Raw genomic sequence first — 26,092 nt, forward strand, 5'->3', positions numbered from 1 at the left:
TAAATGATAGTTGGATTTGGATACACTATATGTAGTTCTCCAGATATAACCGTGCAAGAAATTTTTTTATTGAAATATATTGGATCTTTTGATGCATTTTTGAATCAAGGGCCACAAAATTTTTGAACGGCCTCTAAATCGATTTTTTTTAACGAAATAAGTAATTATACTGAGTTAAATGATAGTTTGGCTTTGGCTACACTGTATGTAGTTCTGTAGATATAAGGCGTACAAGACAATATTTGCCCAAATATATTGGATCTTTTGATCCAAAAATAAGCATTTACCACATTATAGACACGTAAGCTTGCCTTGAATCCTCTTCCCCTTGATAAAATACTGCGTTCGCTACTGTACCGTCCAAACACATCACAAATGAGTTCATTAATCTCATTTTCATCAAATAATTCATTCGTTACAATTGAAGGATAATTCTTTATCTTTCTTTCTTTCTTTCTTTTCCTTTTCATTGGTTTAAACTCCAGTAGTTATATTAAGCTCGAAACAATTTTTATGAATACTCAACGTTGCCAGAAAATATACAGATAATCCACGAATTTTGTCGGAAATGATCCAGACATCTCACGCTCTTATGTGAGGGAGTAGGAAAAAAAAGAAAGAAAAAGAGAAACAACGTTCCAGACATCAACAAAGAAACGTTATTACGTACTTCTTTTTTTCTCTTTTTCATTTTCTTATTCGTCTTTTAGAGGCGAGATAAATTTAGTCCTTTAACTAAGCGTATATGTTTTATTCTTTTTGGTCTTCTATATTTTTCTGAAAGGAGAACAGTGTTAAAACCTGTAGGCATTAACAGAACAGCGCCCTCTCTCTAATGCTATAACAAACTAAAAACAAATTGCATTCTTTGTGCTTGTAACACATATCAATTGAATAAAGAAAAGGCTAACTGGGTTTTAACAACACATTTTGTACATTTTCTACTCGCTTTTAGGGTCTGTACGACACTCTCCAGCGCTTTCTCTTATTTTTTTTTTAAATTCAATTCTGGAAATTATGCCAAGGGTTCCTGGTTCGATCCCTTGTTTGTGGTGTACAATATCGTTGGTTGGTGTCGTTAAAGTTTAGCGTCTCTTTTCAGCAGCGAGGCTATGAGCCGTGAGCCTACAACTTAATGCAGGATTCAAACTACATGAGCTCCTGGCAGGAGACATGGGATCCGAACTACATGAGCTCCTGGTGAGACATGGGATTCGAATTACATGAGCTCCTGGCAGGAGACACAGGATCCAAACTACATGAGCTCCTGGCAGGAGACATGGAATTCGAACTACATGAGCTCCTGGCAGGAGACATGGGATCCGAACTACATGAGCTCCTGGCAGGAGACATGGGATCCGAACTACATGAGCTCCTGGTGAGACATGGGATTCGAATTACATGAGCTCCTGGCAGGAGACACAGGATCCAAACTACATGAGCTCCTGGCAGGAGACATGGGATCCGAACTACATGAGCTCCTGGTGAGACATGGAATTCGAACTACATGAGCTCCTGGCAGGAGACATGGGATCCGAACTACATGAGCTCCTGGTGCAGACATGGGATCCGAACTACATGAGCTCCTGGCAGGAGTCATGGTATCCGAACTACATGAGCTCCTGGCAGGAGTCATGGTATCCGAACTACATGAGCTCCTGGTGAAGACATGGGATCCGAACTACATGAGCTCCTGGTAGGAGACACGGGATCCAAACTACATGAACTCCTGGCGGGAAACATGGGATCCGAACTACATGAGCTTCTGGTGAGAGACACGGGATCTAAACTATATGAGCTCCTAGCGGGAGACATTATGTCCATATTTTCCTGAGGTACTCCCGTTTCCTCCCACATTCTAATCTCACTGTCTCTTTAGCCTAAAGGGCATGATCATGGAACGTACAATTACAAATTTCATTTCACTATTTATAATATTATATTACATTATCTAATACAGTGGACTCTTTCTTAACTGCCCGCCACCCTAATCGTCCATCTTTCAAGAAATAATTCATTTTCGTTGTCAGTGTCGTCTAAACTTTTATGTCGGTGCAGCACCTTCCCACAGTTACACCTGAAATGACTCTACTGATTGAAACTTCAAGGATTTTATGATAGAGATAGCTTGATGCCTTGAAAGCAACACTGGATGTTCTTTCCAATACATCTTTATGGAGAAAATCGGTACTACAAAAAGAAGTTGAAAAATACCGGTAAGTCATTTTGTTTCCTTTGTCCTGTCCTTGCTTCAACAAAAAGAATTACAAAAATCTTTCACTTAACAAAAGAAGACGTTGAAATGTATTGGATGAAACAATTCGCCAATACATTCTTTTTCTTTTTCTCTTAATACTTCACTTAAAGTGTTATGCTTCTTATCTGACAATCTAACTTTAAAAAGATAAAAGAAGCAGAGCTCTCTTTGTTTTGTACGTCAACCAAACTAGTAATTACCTTTCACGGAAGCTGCTCGTTGGAATTAGCTGGCACTTTTGTTGCCAGGAGGTCTTGTTCTCAACAGCAAAACAGGTGTTGAAGTAAAAACCAATAAATAAAAAAGAAAAAAGGATTTGGCTACTCTGATTTTCTTTTAAGGCTACTGGAGGGCTTTTGTTTAGCGATAGCTATCAGCAGATCGAGAGTTTCACAGGAAAAGTGATCATGTGATTTGCATAATCAAAAGATGTTAATTTTTTTACAATTTATTTTATAAATTGTGACAAATAAATTTAGATATAATGGTTCATTTTACACGAAGTAGGCACACTTACACACACAAAAGGTAAATAAAACGATTCACTGCCATTTTGTGCAAAGAAAACAAATCCAGGTTCTTACAATGTTATTAGCTTCTACGGAAAATACATATACCAAAGATAAGACTTGTTATTAGCGTTTACGAAATATAATACACCAAAGATAAGACGTTAACGTTTTGGAAAAATACCTACACCGAAGAGAAGACATATGTTAGCGTTTACGGAAAATACATACACCAGAGAGACGTATGTTATTTGCGATTACAGAAAATACATACACCAAAGATAAGACATATGTTATTAGCGTTTACGGAAAATACATCGAAATAAGACATATTATTAACGTTTGCGGAAAATACACACACGAAACACAAGATATGATATTAGCGTTTACGGAAAATAAGTACACTGAAGATAAGACATATCTTAGCGTTTACGGAAAATACATACACCAAAGATAAGACATATGTTATTAGTGTTTACGGAAAATACTTACACCGAAATAAGATAGATATTAGCATTTACGGAAAATACGTACACGAAAGACAAGACATACGTTATTAGCGTTTACGGAAAATATATACACCGAAGATGAGATATAGGATCTATGTTATTAGCGTTTGCAGGAAATACATACACCAATGATAAGATATATACCAATTGATAATCTTATGAGCTGAACAAAATTAAGTAAGTGTAAGTCCTCATGCGTAGTTTTTTGAGATACACGAATCTTTTGTAAACCTCGGAATTGATTATGCACGATAATTACACGCCGTAATACCCTCTGTTTAATCGTAGTCATTAGAGTGTACCTTCTGCTTCAAAGCGTATAGTACTTTCTACCTTTGTTTCGTTTATATTTATTTATTTATTTATTTATTTAATTGGGTTATGACTCCAATGATAATCCCGCCTCGGGATGTGGCGCCTCCATCGCTCACTCCTTCGGAAGTGCAGTCAGCCTGTTCTTCCAGGTTGGAGGTTGTGCCGGGCCGATCACCCGGCATTTAAAACCTGGGATCGAGCACAGTAGATAAGCCTTGGATGTGGACTGCTGTTTTTGGATGCCAACCTTGCTATGTCCTATTTATGATAAATTGATTTGTGGTTTCAAGATGCATGGGACAGAGGAGTGAAGCACTTGGCATGGATCGAATGGTGCCGTGAATAGTTGGTGGGAGTCTTTGGAAGTGGTGATTTAAGTAAGAAGTGTCATCAAGAAGATTGCATGAAATGCTTTTAGACTATAAAACAGTAATGTATCCTTTATACTTTAATTGAATTAATAGATACATGTGTTTCATTAAAAAATGCTTTCTATGTATTTTATGACAATCATACATGATCACAAAACAGCGTATACCCTCTGAAAATTTTAGAATTACAGCACTGTATTGAACTATACCATTGTCAACTTTTTCATTATGATACAAACACGATAACAGTACACAGGGTGTTTATAAGGTATATCCCAAGCTTATGGTTAACTTTTAAACTATTTTTTTTTAATTTAACTATAATAAAAGGCTTTTGACCGCGTGAATTGGGATTTGTTGTTGGAAGTTCTAAAGAAGGTTGGGTTGGAATGGAAAGATCGAAGACTCGTAAGAAACCAACAAGTAAGTGTTAGAATAGGGAAGGAAATGACAGAGGAGAATGTAATTGGAAGAGTAGTTCGACAGGGATGCTGTCTCTCGGTTATATTATTTAATATCTATCTTGAAGATATAGTTAAAAAGAGTCTACATAATGAAGACGGCATTTCAGCACGAGGTGCAATTATTAGGTGTATACGGTTTGTAGATGATATGGCGCTCATTGCAGAATCTGAAGAGAAAATCAGTAAGATGTTAGAAAATGTAAGGAAGGGCTGTGAAGAATACAGGACGAAAATAAATGTTACAAAGACAAAAGCCATGGTGATTGGAACGAAGAGGTCGCTGTCAAATATGAGGAGGAGAGAAAATAGAAAAGATGATTAGTTTTCGATACCTGCGTAGTATTATCAGTCATGATACGAAATGTGAACGTGAAATGAAAGTAAGGATAAGAATGGCGAAAGAAACCCTTAGGAGATAAGAAAATTATTTTATGGGACCTTGAATAAAGAGTAGAGAAAAACATTCATAAAATGTTTCGTGTGTAGTATTGTTCTGTATGGATCAGAAACATGAACATTACACAAAAATTATGAAAAACGACTGGAAGCTTCCGAAATGTGGGTGTGGAGAAGAATGGAATGTATTAGCTGGGCAGAGAGGAAAACGAATGAGAGGATGTTAAAAATGGTAGGGGAGAAAAGAACAATTTTAGATATTATTAAGAAGAGGAAGAGAAACTTATTGGGACATTGGCTAAAAACCTATGATAATGATTACAATATAGTTCAGAAATAACACATATACAAGTCGATAGATAGCTTCAAACTGATTAAAATGAGAAGCTTGAGAAAAATTCTGATGCGTAGTTTTTTGAGAAAATTGCCAAAAGAAACAAATTTTATGCCACTACAAGTAGTGCTGTTCCGATAATCGAGTAATCGATAACAATTTGATAAAATTTCATAGCTGTTTCGTCGATAGAGAATTTTAATTTTATCGAATTATCGAACTTTCGAGACACTCGAAGTGATCGAGACTCTCGAAATGTTCGTGATACTCGAAGTATTCGAGACTGTCGAAATGTTCGAGATACAGGAAGTTTTCAAGGCACTTGAAATATTCGAGACATTCAAAATGTTAGAAACATTCGACAATTTTAAGACTCTCGCAGTGTTCGTGAGTCTCGAATTGTTGGAAAGCAGCAAATACTGAAAGATCTGAGTACGATTGCAATTTATCGAGTCGTTTGAATATTTTGAAAAGTTCAGGATTATCCGAATGTTTAGAAGAAACAATGCAATCGAGGTTATCATAGGTGTACATAATATGTACTACATATATGCAGGGTGTTCATTTTAAAAGTTGCCTCTCTTGAATTGAAGTGAAAGAAAAGTTTCTTCTCATAAGTCTTCGATACTCGAAACTTCGATAATACTCGAACTTTCGATAATAGCCGAAACTTAGATAATACTTGAACTTTCGATAATAATCGAAATTTCGATAATACCCGAAACTTCGACAGTACTCGAAATGTTAATCATACTGAAACTTCGATAATTCTCGAAATTTTGATCATACCGAAACTTCTATAATTTCAAATAATCGAACGGTATCGAGTAACCGATGACAACTTGATAAATTTTCACTTCCGAAGTTCGATAGGTTCTTAGCCTTATCGAACACCCCTAACTACAAGTATGTCTTCTTTGCCATACAATAATTTATAGTTTTTACTATGCTGGAATAGATTGTTTATTTATTTATTTATTTATTTATTTATGAGCTGTGTAACAAAACTACGATGTTTACTACTACTTGTGTATATTGTTTGCCTTCTTCTAATGATGTCACAAGTACTACTAACGTATTAGCTGAAGCTAAAAATAGATTCTTTTAAAGTAAAAATAGGCCATTATTTTCTTCTTTTACTTTCCAAGCGTATAGATCATTCTGATGATACCACGTACGGCAGTCCCTACCGCTCTTGTCAGATTCCCGGTGTAATACCCAAGTGGAAAGTGTAAAAGCCTTTTCACGCCAGTTATCCTGAATGAGGTTTTCCGTGGGTTTTTCTCCTCATTCACATTATGTAAATGTTCGGGATGGTACTTAATATAAAGGTCTTAGGCATTTTCCTTCCTTCCCCACTTCCCCGGGTAGCGTGATCGTTGAGGGACGTCATTTCTCATATCTTCAGTCACTGGCAGAATGTGAATATAACATTGTCATTAGAAAACTTGTATCTCGTTAAGATAAGTGTCTTAATAACAATGGCGATTATATATATATATATATATATATATATATATATATATATATATATATATATATATATATATATATATATATATAAAAGAAGAAAGATTTTAGGTTATGTTTCGTATTGTTATAAATGAAGTTTTGTTTTGATATATTTTGTTTTTGTTTGAGATATACTCGATCGTTCATTACCTTTTGGACAACCCTCGCACATAGATTGGTACTATTATTAACATTTCACATTAAAAAATCAGAAACATGCCGGCATTTAAATCAGACTATACTAGGGTTACTAAGCTACAAGAAGAAGGACAGGACAGTCAGTTTTTCTTATACGATATTCAAAACTAGCAGATTGCCCGTTCTTTGCACGGGGAGAATACGTTTCATTTTGGACATAAAGAACAACGGGGCTGCATTTGGATTTACACGGTACCGGAAGTGTCACTGTTTGTCTAAGCGATCCCAAAAACTATGGATTCGACACTAATATCAGTCTTTTTCGATATTTTTAAAATATCTTCCCCTCCCACTTCTCTAAATTTCACAGTCAAAGTGACATCATAAAAATCATCCCAGGCTCAAACCTCATCTATGTTGAAAATTTGATCGAGATCGGTTGGGTGGTTCAAGAGTTATTAAATCACAAACGTAGTCACATTCATTTATATATATATATATATATATATATATATATATATATATATATATATATATATATATATATATATATATATATATATATATATATATCCCTAAATTTCACCGTCAAAGTGAAATGATTAAACCCACCCCAGGCCCGAACCTCATCTATGTTGAAAATTTGATAGAGATAGGTCGGGTGGTTCAAGAGTTGTTAAGTCACACACATAGTCACTTTCAATTTTATATAACATATATTATATGGATATCTTTGGTTGGCTGTTTCCAATTTGGTGCCACATTTCAGCACCAAGGCTATATAAGAGGTAGACCTACAGTTTTAATGTAGAATCCAAACGTGCTTCGACTGGCAGTTGAACTCAATTCTTCTGCGCCAAAGACGAACTAGAAATTAAGAAACTAATATTGCAAAATGGATTAGTATTAGAGGCACAGCGTATACAAGAAGTCAGTTAGAGTACGTTTGTTTTATCTTGGCACAGTTTCCGCCAGTGCACTTAGCTGGCTTTTAAAGATTTTCTGCTAGCACTTACGTGAATGTTTTAACCAATAGACGTCTTATTGGCTTTGTCGTATAGGTGACGTTAGTTGTCAGTCAACCAATCAAATGAGGTCATTGCTATTTGGCGGGTATTTCAAGTGCTTAGTTGCCACATGCGAAGAAGTGTCTTACACGGACTTGTGAGTGGTATGGCATTTTTGCTGTGTTTCCTAGCGTATTATAACTCGCAACTTAATTGCGGCGTAGCAAGAACGCGTTGCAGACAGATCCATCCTTTAGGCGGGAAGCGTGTCAAGAAAAAACAAACGTACTCTAGTTGGAGTATAACATCCTGTTCCAACACGACCCTTATTAATGATGTAGACTTACGGCGTAACGTTACTTGGAAACCACAGCTCTAATCGAGAATCAAACTGTTGTCTCCCACATAGAGGGCAATAACAACTAATAGTACGAGGGAGCCTTTTATCAACTGAGTAATTATGGGTAATAAAAAAATGGCAGGGTCACAAGTAGGAAGGAGCAAGTGTAGGGTTGCCAACTGGCCGGTTTTTCATCGGCCTCGCCAGAAGTATTGCTATTATTTTGATTAGGGGAGTCCAAGTCATTAAAAATCTCTTACGCATATTTAAATTGTGTCTTTTGTATTGAGATCTGGAGAGGCCACGAAACGTTTAGGGGGTAGGCCCCCTAGCCCCCTTCTGGCCCGGAAGTGCTAATTCACTTTTGTTCACGATAGTACATTTCCTTCCGATGGAGGGGTCCGAACAGAGATACTTCACATTTAAATCTATATAATAAGGAATTTTGAGGGGGTGCTGCTTTTTCCCAGAGTTGGCAACCCTAAGCAAATGGGACACGTCGCAGTTTGAAATCCCTCTGAAAACAAGCATATACTTAAGGAACACCCTGTATCTAAGTAAGAATACTTTTTTTTTTTTTTTTTTTTTATCTATATTCCTTACACATTTTTTGCTTCACTTGATATAAGTAATCACCTTTCAAAATTTTTCGGTGTATTTTCTTCACACTATCTTTTAGAACAAAAACAATGACATAAATCATACGGTTTGATTTTTTTGTTCTTAAGTCTTCTATTGCCGTAAGGAATAATAATAACAATATGCACTTACGTACATATGTGTCCATGCATAAGGAATTAAGCATATCAGATAGTACATAGCAGGTGTTGCGGAAATTGTAAACATATACGCATTGTGTGAAATGTTAACACATTCGATAAATTGTATGTAAAACGCGATAACGCTGTCTTGATTTCAGGGTCAGCCGTGAGCACTTCGAAACCAAGGGTGTGGCAAACATAATAATAATAATAACAATAATAATCATAATAGTGACCTGATTCAGAAAATGGTTCCGAAAGGAAAGAATGAAAAAAAAAAAAAGAGTTCCAAAAGGAAGACTGGGAAAAATTAGACAAAAAAAATTGTACGAAAAATAAAAAAAGCGGAGTAGAGAAAAATTGTAAAAAGAAATATACAAAAAGGGGAGAGGATGTTGTTCGGCTGCGTGCCAACGAAACACGTATATTTTTAAGCGTTGTTAAACACATACACAGATATAAAACCCACAACACTTGTCACTTGGAAATCCGATTATTTCATGTCTATATACGAAACGTCGTGACGTCTCGATTTTCAATTGTCTTAAAAGTAATATATAGGAAGACAACATAATGCTCACCACCTACCTACTCAATTACTTAAGACAGTAATGTGAGTATTGAAAGAGCGATTTGCTTTTGTACTTATAAAAAGAATAATTAAGTTTATAAATCAAAAAGCATCTTATCTAAATGGAGTTTGTAATTCAATATCAGTAGCATTAAACTCACGAAGAGACGAAAGATGGAATAAATAGCTGCATTAAAACCTCCTGTTTTTCCAACTCATACTGTATAAACAGAAATAGATTCTACAGGAATTCGCCCTTTTTTCTTTTTAATTTCGAGTACATGTCATAACATGAACAGGGTAATACGTTTTAATTTAAAAAGTGATACAAAAAAAAAAAAGAAAGAAAAAAGACATAGCACCTTTCTCTATCATAGCTATACTACAGTATGTCCGTAAAGTCGCGCAACGCAAAGTTTGATTACGTATATCTTTTGAACCAAGAACATTCAAGATCTGAGACTTGAAACAAAGATAAGCGCGTTCTATGTAGATTTTTCGAGATCATGACCAATGTTGGAAACAGGCCCGCAACCAGAGGGGGGCTAGGGGGCCTGTCCCCCCTAAATTTTCCGCGGCCCCTCCAGACCTTAACACCAGATGCTATTAATAACACAAAAAATACAATTTAACTATTTGTAAGAGAATTTTTAATGACTTGGCCCCCTAACATATTCATGCCCCCCCCCCCAAACCTATGTGGCTGGTTGCGGGTCTGGTTGGAACTTGTAACGTTTTTGTGTAGTAACGAAAGAAAGTACCGAAAGTGTAAAATAAAAAAAAATGTACAAAATGAAGAAAATCAATATTCAGTTACAGAAAACTGATTTCCAGCGCTTAAATCATTATGTGTACGTGTAGTATGCATCAACATTTCTTTATCCATTGGTGCAAAAATATGACAAAATTGATGCAGTGTCGTGATGTAAAAAGGCTATTTAATACAAGTGCGCAATTTTTTTTTTAAACGAGGCTCCTGCCAACACTGTTGTTGTAAAATTGCAGTAACAGGTGTGTTTTAGGTTAATTAATGATAAGCAATGAGAATTTGCACCTAACTGATAAACTGAGTTTTTATGCAAAAATTTGCGATAAAAACATTACCCACTTGGCAACTGGCAACTAAGTTACGAAATTAATTATTGTCTGCAATTAAGTTACTGTCTTTTTGTAATAAAATGAAAGTTCATTTTCAATTACCCGTTTCTTGACAGTACTATGGACTTATCGAAAAATAAGAAGAAAAATCATCTGTCTTGACACATTATAAACCAGCTATCAGCTTAAACAGTCTGTACACTGAGAGAAAAATGTAGATGGCGTACTTAAAAAGGTAGGTTACATGCGTAATTCCTGTAGTTTTTGCACTTAACGTACAGCAGACGTAGAACTGAAAACGCATCTTTTATAATACTTTCCCTACAGTATATATACGTACTTTCCGTATGAAACAATATAAGCGGACAGGATCTCAGATACAAATGGACACACATATATAACATATAACTGAGGAATGTAACATGACTATATGCATGTGATATACGGAAAACTGTTCGATGTTAGAAATCCTGCAACGACATGATGTAACATCTAAGGGCAACGTGTATATAGCATATGAATAATGTATGCTCCGTACTGATTTCTGTAGTAAGCAAGAGGATTCCGTATATTTGTACAATATACCGCTGTCCGGACAACGGATTTTTCTCAGTGTAGAATGGCAATCATTACCATTATAGTCATCATAGATATTGTGCCATTTATTCGCAGGTCACTTGTTACAAACTGAAAACTTCCATGCACTATTGTCTTCAGCCAAACTTTTTGTCTTTAAGAGTCTTCATCCCGGCGAAATTAAAATACCGCTAATTTTACAGTAATTATGTGATGTCTGTAAATAGATAAAAGATAATCAAAATGTGGAACAAGAGCGCCCTAGACAATATTATTTTACATGAGAAACCGTTATCACGACTCACATATCTGCTTTGGATTTCGAGGCATTGTGAAAATCGGCATTTATTTTCGCGTTTCTAAACGGCTGAAAACAGAAAGCCACTAGGCGACTTGTGATAACGGTACCTCACGCAAAATAATATTGTCTAGGGCGCTCTTGTTCCATATTTCAATTATCTTTTATCTATTTGAAGATATCACATAAATACTGTAAAATTAGCGGTATTTTAATTTCGCCGGGATGAAGACTCTTAAGTAGAAATTTTCTGTTTTAATACCGCCTTCCCTGTTTTTCCTCCCACCATACCTTATAGCACATTCTTCATGATACACTTTATTCTCAGCTGACGTTCCAATTAGTTTATTTTTCTCTTTTCAATTACATCTAAAATTCTTTTTTTTTCTCCTACTATATCTAACACTTCATTGATTTCCGTTCAATCTAGCCAATTTTTCTTTTCAACTCTGCTCCAATCTCTGGTGTGTGGTGTCCCTGGTTCGATCCCCGATGAAGTAAGTTTATGGTGGGCAACACCGTGTCCGTGGATTTTCTCCGGGTAGTACAATTTCCTCCCACTTTCCCATTGCACCAATTATTCCATCGTCATTTATTAGCGTTAATCATCGTCTCCCTTAGCCTAAAAAGCATAATTGGGTGACGTTAATCTCAAATATTTAATTTTTCATTTCATTCAATTCTTCTCCACACTCACATTTAGAAAATCTCCAATGTTTCCTACAAATTGAAAGCCAAGTAGAGTGACAAAAAAGTACTTTTTTTTAAAAAAAAGTATACAATTTGTAATTACTGTTTCTGCACTTAGCTTTTCATTAGCGTACTTCTTTGTGATATACAAAACGAAAGATTATTACTGTCCACTAATTAATACTATAAATAAGATTTTACCACTTCCGATTTAAAAAAAAAAAAAAGTCAAGGTCGAAAATGAAAGCTACCCGTGGGAACTGAATCTATATCAAAAATGCATTTTTCACCATTTCTTACCCATCTACACAGAGAAAAATCCGTTCTCCGGACAGTGGTATATTGTACAAATATACGGTATCCTCTTGCTTACTATAGAAATCAATAAGGAGCATACGTTATCCATATGCTACATAGGCACTGCCCTTAAATGTTACATCTTGCCGTTGCAGGATGTCTGACATCTAACAGTTTTCCGTGTATCACATACATATACTGATGTTACCTTCGTTAGCTATATGTTATATACGTCCATTTGTATGTGAGATCCTGACCGCCTATATTGTTTCATACGGAAAGTACGTATAGATGGAACACTCATACAGAAAGTATTATAAACCATCGTTTTCAGTTATACGTCTGCTGTACGTTAAGTCCAAAACCTACAGAAATTACGCATGTAACCTATCTTTTTAAGTACGCCACCTACATTTTTTTTCTCAGTGTAGAAGGTAAAAACTAAGGGGGGCAGCCAGAACACAGACTATGATAGGTATATGATGGATTTACTATAAACTTCCAAAAATATATAAATAATAGTTTCAATTATTTTTGTTCTCAGAAACCTGGGAGGGGCTAGGATCCCCTTGCCCCGGGCTAGATTCGCCATTGTTCTCACCCTTTTTGGTCTGATACCTGTCAACATAACATGAGACAGATTATGATAGTTGTATAAAAAGTCTTCCTATACTTATGAATGAGAGAGTGTGGAAGGTTAAAAAAAAGGGGGGGACTGTTTTATTTCTTAACAATTCGAAATTTTTGGTTTTTGACATGGATACTTCATCAACTGAGAACATTATATAATCAATACGTCAAAACATTGTCACGTTACAGCCTGTAGGAAATAATTTGCAAAGAAATGTAAAATATCCAGTCTTACCTTCTAAACTGCTTGAGGAAGATGTTTACGTTCAGACTCCTTTTCCCATCCAACAACGTGATCTGTAAGGAAATGTATTAAATATAAAACAAAAGCGATTCAAATGTTGTTTAACACATTAAATTGGCTCTTAGAATATTACATTACCATATAAATTCGACCTTAGAACAATATTCGTTATGCCTTAGAGCATCAAAATAGAATAATTTTTTTTACGAAAATTACTGTACAAAATTGTTTAGATATGTTCTAATATATGAAACAAAAATCAATTTGATGTGGACTGCACCCTCTAATTCTTCACAGATTTCAGCCTTAAACAATATTCAGTAAAGCCATGATTATTATCCAAGCCCCGATTAACCGAAGTATCCTTTAAAAAAAAAAGAAAAAAGAAAAGAAAAGAAAAGAAAAGAAAAGAAAAGAAAAAATGCCGATACAGTACGTACGGCTCGCGTTTTAAATGGTGCACGTTGTAGTGTTCGAGCAGCAGTCAAGGTTACGCGGAAATTGGTATAAATTAACAGAAGTAAGGGGAAAAGTTCAGAAGAACTTAAGAACGTTCGAACTTCCGAATGTGGACTCGCCAACATAAACTTCAAACACATATGGCTATCAAGTCACACTTGTTGTTGCATTTAGAAGATGAAATTCATTCTTTCTCTAGTTTTTCTACATATAAACGATCCCGCGCTAGTAATGGAAAAGTCTCTATTCTCCGAGTCCCAACTATTCGAAGTTAATAGGGTCCACAAGAGCTCGGATAGTCGATTTTTTTTACTAAGTCTCAGAGAAAGAGCTGCCAAATTTAATTAAAATCGGGTAACTTTATGAAAGATACAGTGGAACAGACAGGCAAACACAACAATTATGTTAAGTTGAAGAAAATAAGCCACCAAATATAAAAGTTAATTATAGATATTATTTCTTTTAAAATCAGTTAGCGAGATATTAAACATTTATGAGCATAAATATACTTGTAGCATACTTTGAATTCGTATTTTATTTACTGTAACCAAACTGAACGTAATTATGTCATACGTGTGATGGGAATGAAAATAAAAATGTTTTTATTCTTAAAATTATCTCCCTTTGTGACAACTGAAATTCGATATGAATACTGTTAGTCTCAAAGAGCTAATCTGCTTTTGGTATGCCACTATTTACAGAACCTGCAAAAAAATGCTAAATCTATCTACAGTCGCAAATCGAAAGCAGGTAGATGAATTGTGATAACGGTATCACATGCAAAATCGTATTGTCTAGTTCACTACATTTCTGCTTTTCGAATATTTTTATTTGTTTTGAAGATATTACAGAAAAACTAAAATTAGTGGTAGTTTAATTTCGCTGTAGTGAAGACTCTTAACGTTACCACATGGTAGGTTATGATTGGCAGGAATCTCTGAGACAAATAAACGTCTCTCTACTCTTACAACGGCGGTCGCAGTGTTTAACATACTGTTTTTAATGTCGGTCGTCCCGATCTTTCGTGATCATTCTCCTCTTTTCTTTCCTTCATGTGATCGGCCCCAGTGTAGCAAGGAAAATTTACTCCCTGGAATTATTACCGGGGGTAATACTTTTCTAGGGAATTTTATCCCCCTCGAATTCTCATTTATTTGAAATGTTAGAACGAATAATCATATCATATCAAAAATATATCAAAGGAAAATAACCGACGAGAGAATAATAATACCCTAGGGCAGTGGTTCCCCCATTTTATCATATCCTCTTGCCAGCGACCCCCCTTGTAATTTGTGGTTTGTAATAAGCTTGTATGGGATTTTTAATATATCTATTGCGGTGCTCTCACGATATGCATCTATTTCTATAATAGTAGAATCCATTTCTTGTATATACTGGATATAGTAACTTACCCTAAAAGCGAATGGATTAAAACCAAATTTGGTTAGTTCATTCATATTTCACATGTCGAATCCGATCCATCATACTGTTTCAAAATTTTAAAACTTCAAACTCCCTTAATTTTGGGTCATATGGTTAACCCCTTCAATGCGTAATTTTCAGATGCGAACCGGTGTAAAAAGTGTAGTTTTTTTTTTTGAGAACTATAGATGTTGATTGTAAATCTGTTTCAAAATCACTTACATCAGAATCACTAATTAATAACTCTTTCTCGATGTCAGCATCGTTGAAATATCGTTTTGAACCCATTATTGTGCTGTCTGCTCTCAGACAAAACAAAGAATGAAAACTGTATTTGACGAAGCCCAAACTCTATTTTAATTTTTTTGTTTCCTCTTCTTTTAATTAAGCAACAATTGAAACCAGCTGAGCGCAAACTCGCTAAATATGAGCGGGGTAACGTCACTCATACTATGGGCAAGTATATTCGCCATACGCAATACAAAATAGCCAAAGCAAAATGAAAGCGTATATATACGCCATCCGCACAGCAGGTGCGTTTTGAAGACACGAGTTAACTCGCCACCCACACTGAAGGAGTTAAAAAAATGATTTCTAATTTTGGTTTAAAAACTTGGACATTTGTTTTTTTAAAAAACTTATTGGGTATTTTAATTTTCGAGAGGCTGTCATTTTGAGTTACCTCATATTGTTATGAATTTGGTACATAAAAACAATTTGTTTACATTTAAAATTTAGGAAACAAATAGTGAAATCATACCATGCTCACGTATCTAATTAGCTCTCATTCAATATGCAGGTTTTGTTGCATTTGTATTTCAATATGAAATTCTTATTAGTTTCATATCTACCTTTTTCATTTAAATTAATTTTTAAAAAGCTCTGTACGTGTTGAAAATGTTTAGTAGCTCTATTATTTGTATTTGTTGTTTTTAACAATATGTATAAGAATAAAACTATGTCTATCAGCACAAAATCAAAAATAATATTTAACAATATTTTCTGATATTAGATTCTAATGATATTTATCTTTTCTGCTTATCTTCGCGACCCTCACGTTGAAAAACCCTGCCATAGGGTATTATTATCCCATCATCGTCAGCTTCTTCGATGTATCTTTTGAAACATTACGATTTTCAATTCAAATGTATTAAATAGGGGTTCTAAATGAAAATTAGAGGGGGTAATAATTACCTAGGGTATTAATAGCCCTCGTTGGTGTGTTTCTTTGAGGTATCTTTTGATACGTTATGATTTTCTGTTCAAACATTTCAAATGAATTGGAATTCGAGGGGGGATAATTCCCGGAAATGGAGTTACCTGCTACACCGGGTTTGATTTCCGGTAGAGTCACTTGGTCGGAAAGCGTATTTAGACCAGCCATCCTGAATGAGGTTTCTCTGATTCATACCAGTAAAATACCCGGATGGTACCAAACTTAAAGGTTCTGGGCCTCTTCCTTCCTTCCCCATTTTCCAGGGTATGTTGATCGCCGACGGATATCATTCCTTATACCTGACGGGATAGAATGGCCATAGATGCCGAAAACCCAGAAATCTAAATTTTAATTCTTTTCTTTCCTTCACGGATGAGTTACGCCACCTAAATGCTCAGCATATGACATATAGCCCCTTTCCATAAGATTCTTGAAAGAAGTTTCTAGCCCTCAGCAGCACATCACTTCAATGAAGACAAAACTTAATTGCATAACGCTATAAAGTTTCTAGCTTTCAGCAGCAGATCACTTCAATGAAGACAAAACTTGATAGCATAACGCTGTAAAGTTTCTAGCTCTCAGCAGCAGATCACTTCAATGAAGACAAAACTTGATAGCATAACACTGTAAAGTTTCTAGCTCTCAGCAGCAGATCACTTCAATGAAGACAAAACTTGATAGCATAACGCTATAAAGTTTCTAGCTTTCAGCAGCAGATCACTTCAATGAAGACAAAACTTGATAGCATAACGCTGTAAAGTTTCTAGCTCTCAGCAGCAGATCACTTCAATGAAGACAAAACTTGATAGCATAACGCTGTAAAGTTTCTAGCTCTCAGCAGCAGATAACTTCAATGAAGACAAAACTTGATAGCATAACTCTGTAAAAGTTTCTAGCTCTCAGCAGCAGATCACTTCAATGAACACAAAACTTGATAGCATAACGCTGTAAAGTTTCTAGCTCTCAGCAACAGATCACTTCAATGAAGACAAAACTTGATAGCATAACCCTGTAAAGTTTTTAGCTCTCAGCAGCAGATCACTTCAATGAAGACAAAACTTGATAGCATAACGCTGTAAAGTTTCTAGCTCTCAGCAGCAGATAACTTCAATGAAGACAAAACTTGATAGCATAACGCTGTAAAGTTTCTAGCTCACAGCAGCAGATCACTTCAATGAAGACAAAACTTGATAGCATAACGCTGTAAAGTTTCTAGATCTCAGCAGCAGATCACTTCAATGAAGACAAAATTTGATAGCATAACGCTGTGAAGTTTCTAGCTCTCAGCAGCAGATCACTTCAATGAAGACAAAACTTAATAGCATAACGCTGTAAAGTTTCTAGCTCTCAGCAGCAGATAACTTCAATGAAGACAAAACTTGATAGCATTACCCTGTAAAGTTTCTAGCTCTCAGCAAGCAGATAACTTCAATGAAGACAAAACTTGATAGCATAACGCTGTAAAGTTTCTAGCTCTCAGCAGCAGATAACTTCAATGAAGACAAAACTTCATAGCATAACACTGTTCTAAATTGGACTCAAATAGACAGTGCGTTGTACTCTGGTAGGTGAGTTTCAATCACACTCGGGTTTCAACGTTGCTCCTCACGTATAACAAACAACAGAAGTCTGAATACAGCACATTCATTGAACACCAAGCTACATAGTAACATAACAGATGTTAGTATGTGCTTCATATCTTCCCTGAAACAAATCAGTATCATTATCTTTAGATTTGCCTATCTATTACCCTGACAGGAGCGGGTCCAGGACGGACTTCTGGCAGGGGGGGCGGTGGGTTGTAATACTGCTACTTAGAGCTACTTTTAAGAGCTCCAAGCTCTGGGATGGGTTTTGTTTATATATAAAATAAAAAAAAAACTTTCCTCTTCTGGGGGGGCAATCGCCCCGATTGCCCCCCTGGATCCACCTCTGTACCCTGAGGACTCACTTTGGGAGGCATTACTTTTATAAACATTTAAAATACAGCAGCAAATAAAAATAACAAGGTCATTGAGATTAATGACAATTTGAAAGGAATTTTTAAGAGGTTAGCATACACGTCTTTGGCGTGGAGGACCCGGGTTCGATTTCCGGCGGAGCTCATGTGGTTCGGATCTCACGTTAAGCTGTAGGTACATGTCTCATATAGCCTCACTGCTGAAAGGGACTCTAAACTGATCAACACCAACTAATTTGAAATGAATTTTACTGAAATTGATTTTCTGTCCTCTATAATAAAATAAAAAAAAATATTAATAATTTATCTAAAAACTCCCATAGACAATAACTGAATAACTCCCAGAGAGAATAACTGAGGAACACCCACAGACAATAACGCAATAACTCCAATAGACAACAATGTATAACTTCCACAGACAATAACTGAATACTCTCACATATAATAACTGAATAGCTCCCACAGACAATAACTGAATATCTCCCACAAACAATAACTGAATAATGCTCACAGACAATAACTCAATAACTCCCATGGACAAGAATGAATAACTTCCACCGACAATAACTGAATACTCTCTCAGAGAACTGAATAGCTCTCACAGGCAATAACTGAATAACTCCCACAAACAATATAACCAAGTTATGACAGTGCATAATCATTACTAATTGTAACTCATTTAATTTCTATAAATTTTATAGGGGGCTGGAACGTTATTTTGCAGTTGGAACCGCATAATTATCGCTATGCCAGTCGTAATTACATTTTCTTTTAACCTTAACCAGATATATCTTGAGTCTTATTGGTTTTTAGTAACTAAGATTTAAGATCACGCTAATATGTCTCATTAGATTGCAATGCCATTAGGATTACGCTAGTGGACTTTATAAGATTGTAATGTTAGTACATCCGATTGTAATGAGATATGATAACTCTTGAAGAACGTGAAGTTATGTATTCTGATTTTTGCAACAGAGAGTTATAGAGATTATTTTGGGCAGATCCGTTATCATCTTAACAGGTAACGATGAATTTAACGGTGATTACCCATTTTCTCTCTTCTTTAGTCGTTTAACGATGAGCCACAACTCAGTGACACCATGAGCCACAACTCTTCACGCCACTATATGATCCATTAAATAGTGTAATATTGCTACCTGTATGTTGTTTTAAAACTATATTTTCTAGCTTCTATGCAACCTGCACAGCAGCAAAGAAAAGTTGGTTGTCTATAATAAAAAAATATGTAACTTTTCTTTCTGTAACATTTACCTCCGTGGATTCCCTTGTTCTTCTCTACCGTATTTAACAGAATTTCTTAGTTTATTATTATATATTTGTATAATATTGCTACGTAATTACCTCTGTAGGTTCCTTTTTTCGCCGTTCTGAATCCGTGCTATTTTCTCTTCCTAGTCTCGGTGACGTTTGTATTGGAGGGGGTGGTGCTTGTTGACAGAACAGCCCTTCCATTTCAGCCCAATCAAGGTCCGCCATTGGGGAATGTTCGTGCGTTCTTGCTACAAGGGACCAAATATTGTGTTTACCAACAACCTGTAAAATAAGTACACAAAGAAATAAGTTATACTGCATAGAATTTCATATATAGTAACCAGGACATAAAACAACTTAGATTAACATTCAAATATCTTTACGTTTAATTGAGGGCGAAAAAGGGTCTATTCGGTTTGCCATAAGAACCAGGCTGTGTCATGTGATCAGGTCAAAAGTCACCTTGCGTGCTAAATCGAGTTTGGAGATTCCAAATCCACATGTGACACATTTGAAGCACGTAACCTCTGCGTGGGGCGTCCTGCGTACTTAGAAGAAAATGCATATACTTTAACATTATTATTAATTTTATTCAAACAACTTGAGTTTTGACAATGTTGTATCCATTTTAGGTAAATTTGCTATTAGAATATAGAATCGACATAGTGTCGTCTGCATTTGAGCTGAATTTCAGCCATCTCCCGCTTTTAATTTTTGAGATAAGTCGAGGAATTATTTGTTTTTCATTGATTTTCAATTGACATTAATGTTAATGTTTCGTGCTTTTTTGACAATGTCTATCCATTTTAGGTAAATTTACTACTAGAATATAGAATCGACATAGTATCGTCTGCATTTGAGCTGAATTTCAGCCATCTCCCGCTTTTAGTTTTTGAGATAAGTCGAGGAATTATTTGTTTTTCATTGATTTTCCATTGACATTAATGTTAATGTTTCGTGCTTTTTTGACAATGTCTATCCATTTTAGGTAAATTTGCTATTAGAATATAGAATCGACATAGTATCGTCTGCATTTGAGCTGAATTTCAGCCATCTCCCGCTTTTAGTTTTTGAGATAAGTCGAGGAATTATTTGTTTTTCATTGATTTTCCATTGACATTAACCTTACGTGCTATACATAGTTTTTAAGCTCTTTTATGTCTTTGCAATAAACTTTCAATTAGCCATCTCCTTATTATAGTTTTTTTTAGATATGTGGACGACTTAGGTTTCTCATTGATTTTAATATTCATGTTTCGTGATTTTTTACTAACATATTTCATTCATTTTAGGATTTTTTTGAATGTAGAATCTACATAGTCTGTTCTATTTTTAAGCTAAATTTCAGCCATCTCCCTTTTTTAGGTTTTGAGATAAGTGGAGGAATTATTTGTTTTTCATTGACTTCCCATTGACATTAATGTTAATGTTTCGTGCTTTTTTTTGATAATGTTCCATTCAGTTTAGGGGAATTTGCTATTAGAATATAGAATCGACATAGTGTCGTCTGCATTTGAGCTGAATTTCAGCCATCTCCCGCTTTTAATTTTTGAGATAAGTCGAGGAATTATTTGTTTTTCATTGATTTTCCATTGACATTAATGTTAATGTTTCGTGCTTTTTTGACAATGTCTATCCATTTTAGGTAAATTTGCTATTAGAATATAGAATCGACATAGTGTCGTCTGCATTTGAGCTGAATTTCAGCCATCTCCCGCTTTTAATTTTTGAGATAAGTCGAGGAATTATTTGTTTTTCATTGATTTTCAATTGACATTAATGTTAATGTTTCGTGCTTTTTTGACAATGTCTATCCATTTTAGGTAAATTTGCTATTAGAATATAGAATCGACATAGTATCGTCTGCATTTGAGCTGAATTTCAGCCATCTCCCGCTTTTAGTTTTTGAGATAAGTCGAGGAATTATTTGTTTTTCATTGATTTTCCAATGACATTAATGTTAATGTTTCGTGCTTTTTTGACAATGTCTATCCATTTTAGGTAAATTTGCTATTAGAATATAGAATCGACATAGTATCGTCTGCATTTGAGCTGAATTTCAGCCATCTCCCGCTTTTAGTTTTTGAGATAAGTCGAGGAATTATTTGTTTTTCATTGATTTTCCATTGACATTAACCTTACGTGCTATACATAGTTTTTAAGCTCTTTTATGTCTTTGCAATAAACTTTCAATTAGCCATCTCCTTATTATAGTTTTTTTTAGATATGTGGACGACTTAGGTTTCTCATTGATTTTAATATTCATGTTTCGTGATTTTTTACTAACATATTTCATCCATTTTAGGATTTTTTTGAATGTAGAATCTACATAGTCTGTTCTATTTTTAAGCTAAATTTCAGCCATCTCCCTTTTTTAGGTTTTGAGATAAGTGGAGGAATTATTTGTTTTTCATTGACTTCCCATTGACATTAATGTTAATGTTTCGTGCTTTTTTTTTTTTTTTTTTGATAATGTTCCATTCACTTTAGGGGAATTTGCTATTAGAATATAGAATCGACATAGTGTCGTCTGCATTTGAGCTGAATTTCAGCCATCTCCCGCTTTTAATTTTTGAGATAAGTCGAGGAATTATTTGTTTTTCATTGATTTTCAATTGACATTAATGTTAATGTTTCGTGCTTTTTTGACAATGTCTATCCATTTTAGGTAAATTTGCTATTAGAATATAGAATCGACATAGTATCGTCTGCATTTGAGCTGAATTTCAGCCATCTCCCGCTTTTAGTTTTTGAGATAAGTCGAGGAATTATTTGTTTTTCATTGATTTTCCATTGACATTAATGTTAATGTTTCGTGCCTTTTTGACAATGTTCCATCCATTTTAGGTAAATTTGCTATTAGAATATAGAATCGACATAGTATCGTCTGCATTTGAGCTGAGTTTCAGCCATCTCCCGCTTTTAATTTTTGAGATAAGTGGGGGAATTATTTGTTTTTCATTGATTTTCCAATGACATTAATGTTTCGTGCTTTTTTGACAATGTTCCATCCATTTTAGGTAAATTTGCTATTAGAATATAGAATCGACATAGTATCGTCTGCATTTGAGCTGAGTTTCAGCCATCTCCCGCTTTTAGTTTTTGAGATAAGTCGAGGAATTATTTGTTTTTCATTGATTTTCCATTGACATTAATGTTAATGTTTCGTGCTTTTTTGACAATGTTCCATCCATTTTAGGTAAATTTGCTATTAGAATATAGAATCGACATAGTATCGTCTGCATTTGAGCTGAATTTCAGCCATCTCCCGCTTTTAGTTTTTGAGATAAGTCGAGGAATTATTTGTTTTTCATTGATTTTCCATTGACATTAATGTTAATGTTTCGTGCTTTTTTGACAATGTCTATCCATTTTAGGTAAATTTGCTATTAGAATATAGAATCGACATAGTATCGTCTGCATTTGAGCTGAATTTCAGCCATCTCCCGCTTTTAGTTTTTGAGATAAGTCGAGGAATTATTTGTTTTTCATTGATTTTCCATTGACATTAACCTTACGTGCTATACATAGTTTTTAAGCTCTTTTATGTCTTTGCAATAAACTTTCAATTAGCCATCTCCTTATTATAGTTTTTTTTAGATATGTGGACGACTTAGGTTTCTCATTGATTTTAATATTCATGTTTCGTGATTTTTTACTAACATATTTCATCCATTTTAGGATTTTTTTGAATGTAGAATCTACATAGTCTGTTCTATTTTTAAGCTAAATTTCAGCCATCTCCCTTTTTTAGGTTTTGAGATAAGTGGAGGAATTATTTGTTTTTCATTGACTTTCCATTGACATTAATAATAATGTTTTGAGCTCTTTTGACTATGTATTACCTGACCAGGATAGCAGTGCGGTTTTGGAAGGATGGCGCTGCTGTTGTGTTTACATCAGTTTGTTTGCAAGCGCGGCAGGACAGGGGAGCGGAGAGTTTCATTCTGCAGTGTATCCAACGGTATTTAAAAGTTGCAGTTTGGATGTTATGCATAGCCTAATCTCTTTCCGCTCAATAAAGAACGTCGTAAGTTGTGTGGTTGTAATGAACCATTCCTGCAGTACTGCAGATGTATTGTGGATAGTGATATATGAATGGAAATTACCAATTTAAGAACAACATAGAACAATTGACAATTCGGTGAGCTTCTACCGTGTATTAAGCAGATTGTATAAAAATTGATTACGTTTTATTCGATGTCATTATAAAACAGGAGCAGCCTGCAAAACGCTGCTCGCTAGTTTGTTCGCAAGTTAATATGGAGGGTGTATTTTTGTTTGTTGTAGTTGTTTTTTTGCTTGTTACTTAAAATTTTCTGCAAATACCTTCAATAACTTTTGAAACTGTTTGTCTTAGCTTGAGCCAGAGGCGGATCCAGGCTGAATGTTTGGGGGGCGGTCATTCGAAGTCAAATCAAGGTAAGAATGTATTGCAAAAAAAAAAAAAAAAAAAGTAAAGCAACTTTAGTAAAGAAGTAGTACCAGTAGCTATTTTCTGCAATTTCTAGAACAGAAATGGCCACCTGCGATTTCGAAGGTGGACATTTTATTGCGCAAGAACGCCAATGTAAGTAATTTCTTGCAATTTATTGCTTTATTTGACTTCTGCAACGTAAAAATGTAAGGCCTACCTATTTTAGGTTTTATTTTACATTTATAACACAAAAGTGAACATTCTTAGATTTTATTTTTAAAATAAAAAATATCCTATTCTGGGGGAAGACAATCGCCCCGGCTCCTGGATCTGCCCATGACTTGAGCATATGCGTGAAGTGATTTATTACGAACAGGACAAAAAGAACTCTGATGGATTGATTACAAGTAATCCGGTTAGAAACACTGCTGCTTGCATTTTAGTTCCAAAACCGGCCGCCCGCACTCGTTGGCTGGTCAGGATATACCATCCATTTTAGAACAATTTATTTCTGGAATATAGGGACTTCAGAAAGACATTTAAAAATACCATACAGAAACACTTACATCTCCCCTCTATGTCTTCTTACATAAACACGATGATGAATCAATTGCAAAATCGTGGAACCAATTTATCTGTTCTTAATTTCTTTTCCTGATAAGAGGAGTGAAAAAGGGTTTCACATTCTCGTAAAATATAGGATACAAAACGAAATAACTGAGTTAGCAGAAAGTTCATCATATACAGTACTTTTTAAATTAGAATTTTATCCATAACAAGATATATTGATGTAACAATTACTAATGTGAAAGTTTTGGTTATCGTTTCTGGTCAAAGCAGGTTCCAGTCAAGTCTCCTAACCAAACGTAACGTGGGCAAACCCAGTTCTTCCGCCCTCGCTCGTGAGATTCACAGCACACAATTATCTACAAGATCTCAATCATAGATTTGATACTTGATTTGCCAAGGATTTCGACTCTGTTCTCACTGTATGCTACATCTCTGCTTGCAATTACTGTATAGGCCAGCCTAACCCGTTGTGAAAATTTAATATTTATGTTAAAGTCTTCAATCTTTACATCTTACAGGTATGTAAGTCTTAAACAGCGCCGTATCTTAGATTTTTCTGGGGGGAGGGGGGAAAGCATTAATACGCGTATTTGGGCCCACTAGAAGAGTTGTTTTTCTAATTTTTAGGCCCCCTCTTTCCATCTTACTCTTACTCTTTATGAGCCCCGCTGAGCCTGTGGGCCCTCCCACACGGCAGGGTCTGCGGGGCCATTGGTTACGCCATTGGGCCCGTACATGACAAATTAATTTAAGGGCCAATATTGTCAAATTTAAAGCCATACAAATAAATATTATTTCTAGGGCCCCTAATAGTAGACATTTTTGCTGAAATGGGCTCACAACTCATTTTTGTTTTATTTACCTTTTGTGTGTTGTTTTGTTTATGTAATGTAGTGAACCTGTTTGATGCTTCATTTGTAATTTCATGTTCGTATCGTATATGGAGTAAGAAAAATTTTCTCTTAAAATGGCCCCCCTCGAATGGTTGGGAGCTTCCCTGGGGGGAGGGCAATTGCTCCCTGCCCTCCCACAAGTTACGGCTCTTGTCTTAAATCTACAATTAATATATACCGGTAGTGACTAAATGTATGATATCTATGGAAGTCTTTAATCTACATTGATGACGAGTAACTCTTAAATGTATGTGAGTATTACATTAATATTTATGCAATTAATTAATATTTATTTAATATATACATAAATAACTATGACTTTAAGTCTATGATTGATAACTCCGTAAGTCTCAAATCTATGATATATATGTAAGTTTTAATAAAAGATAGACACCTGTTAGTCATAAATCTATGATTGCTTTCTGAGGCTTAAATTTATGATTGATATCTATCTAGAGAACAATACAGGTAATTAGTTCGGAATAGTAGGGGTAATTAAAGGACTGTTATGGGTAATTAAAAAAGAAATGCGATCGGTAAGGACGTAATACGTTCTGGAAAGGAAA

At 35.1% G+C, this 26,092-nt stretch overlaps 1 protein-coding gene across 2 annotated transcripts in view; it reads right to left on the bottom strand.

The window, feature by feature from the left end:
* LOC145681179 (uncharacterized) overlaps window positions 1-26,092 on the bottom strand; it is a gene marked incomplete at its 5' end in the record, with an annotated part of 393,968 nt that overhangs the window by 77,575 nt on the left and 290,301 nt on the right. For both annotated transcript variants that reach the window (XM_081752658.1, XM_081752657.1), the window contains 2 exon segments: window positions 13,309-13,370; window positions 19,737-19,928. In XM_081752658.1, the coding sequence (XP_081608784.1) occupies window positions 13,309-13,370; window positions 19,737-19,928 (254 nt within the window).

Source organism: Thermobia domestica, chromosome 3 (assembly GCF_964235325.1).
Source record: "Thermobia domestica chromosome 3, izTheDome1.hap1.1, whole genome shotgun sequence".
Lineage (NCBI taxonomy): Eukaryota > Metazoa > Arthropoda > Insecta > Zygentoma > Lepismatidae > Thermobia > Thermobia domestica.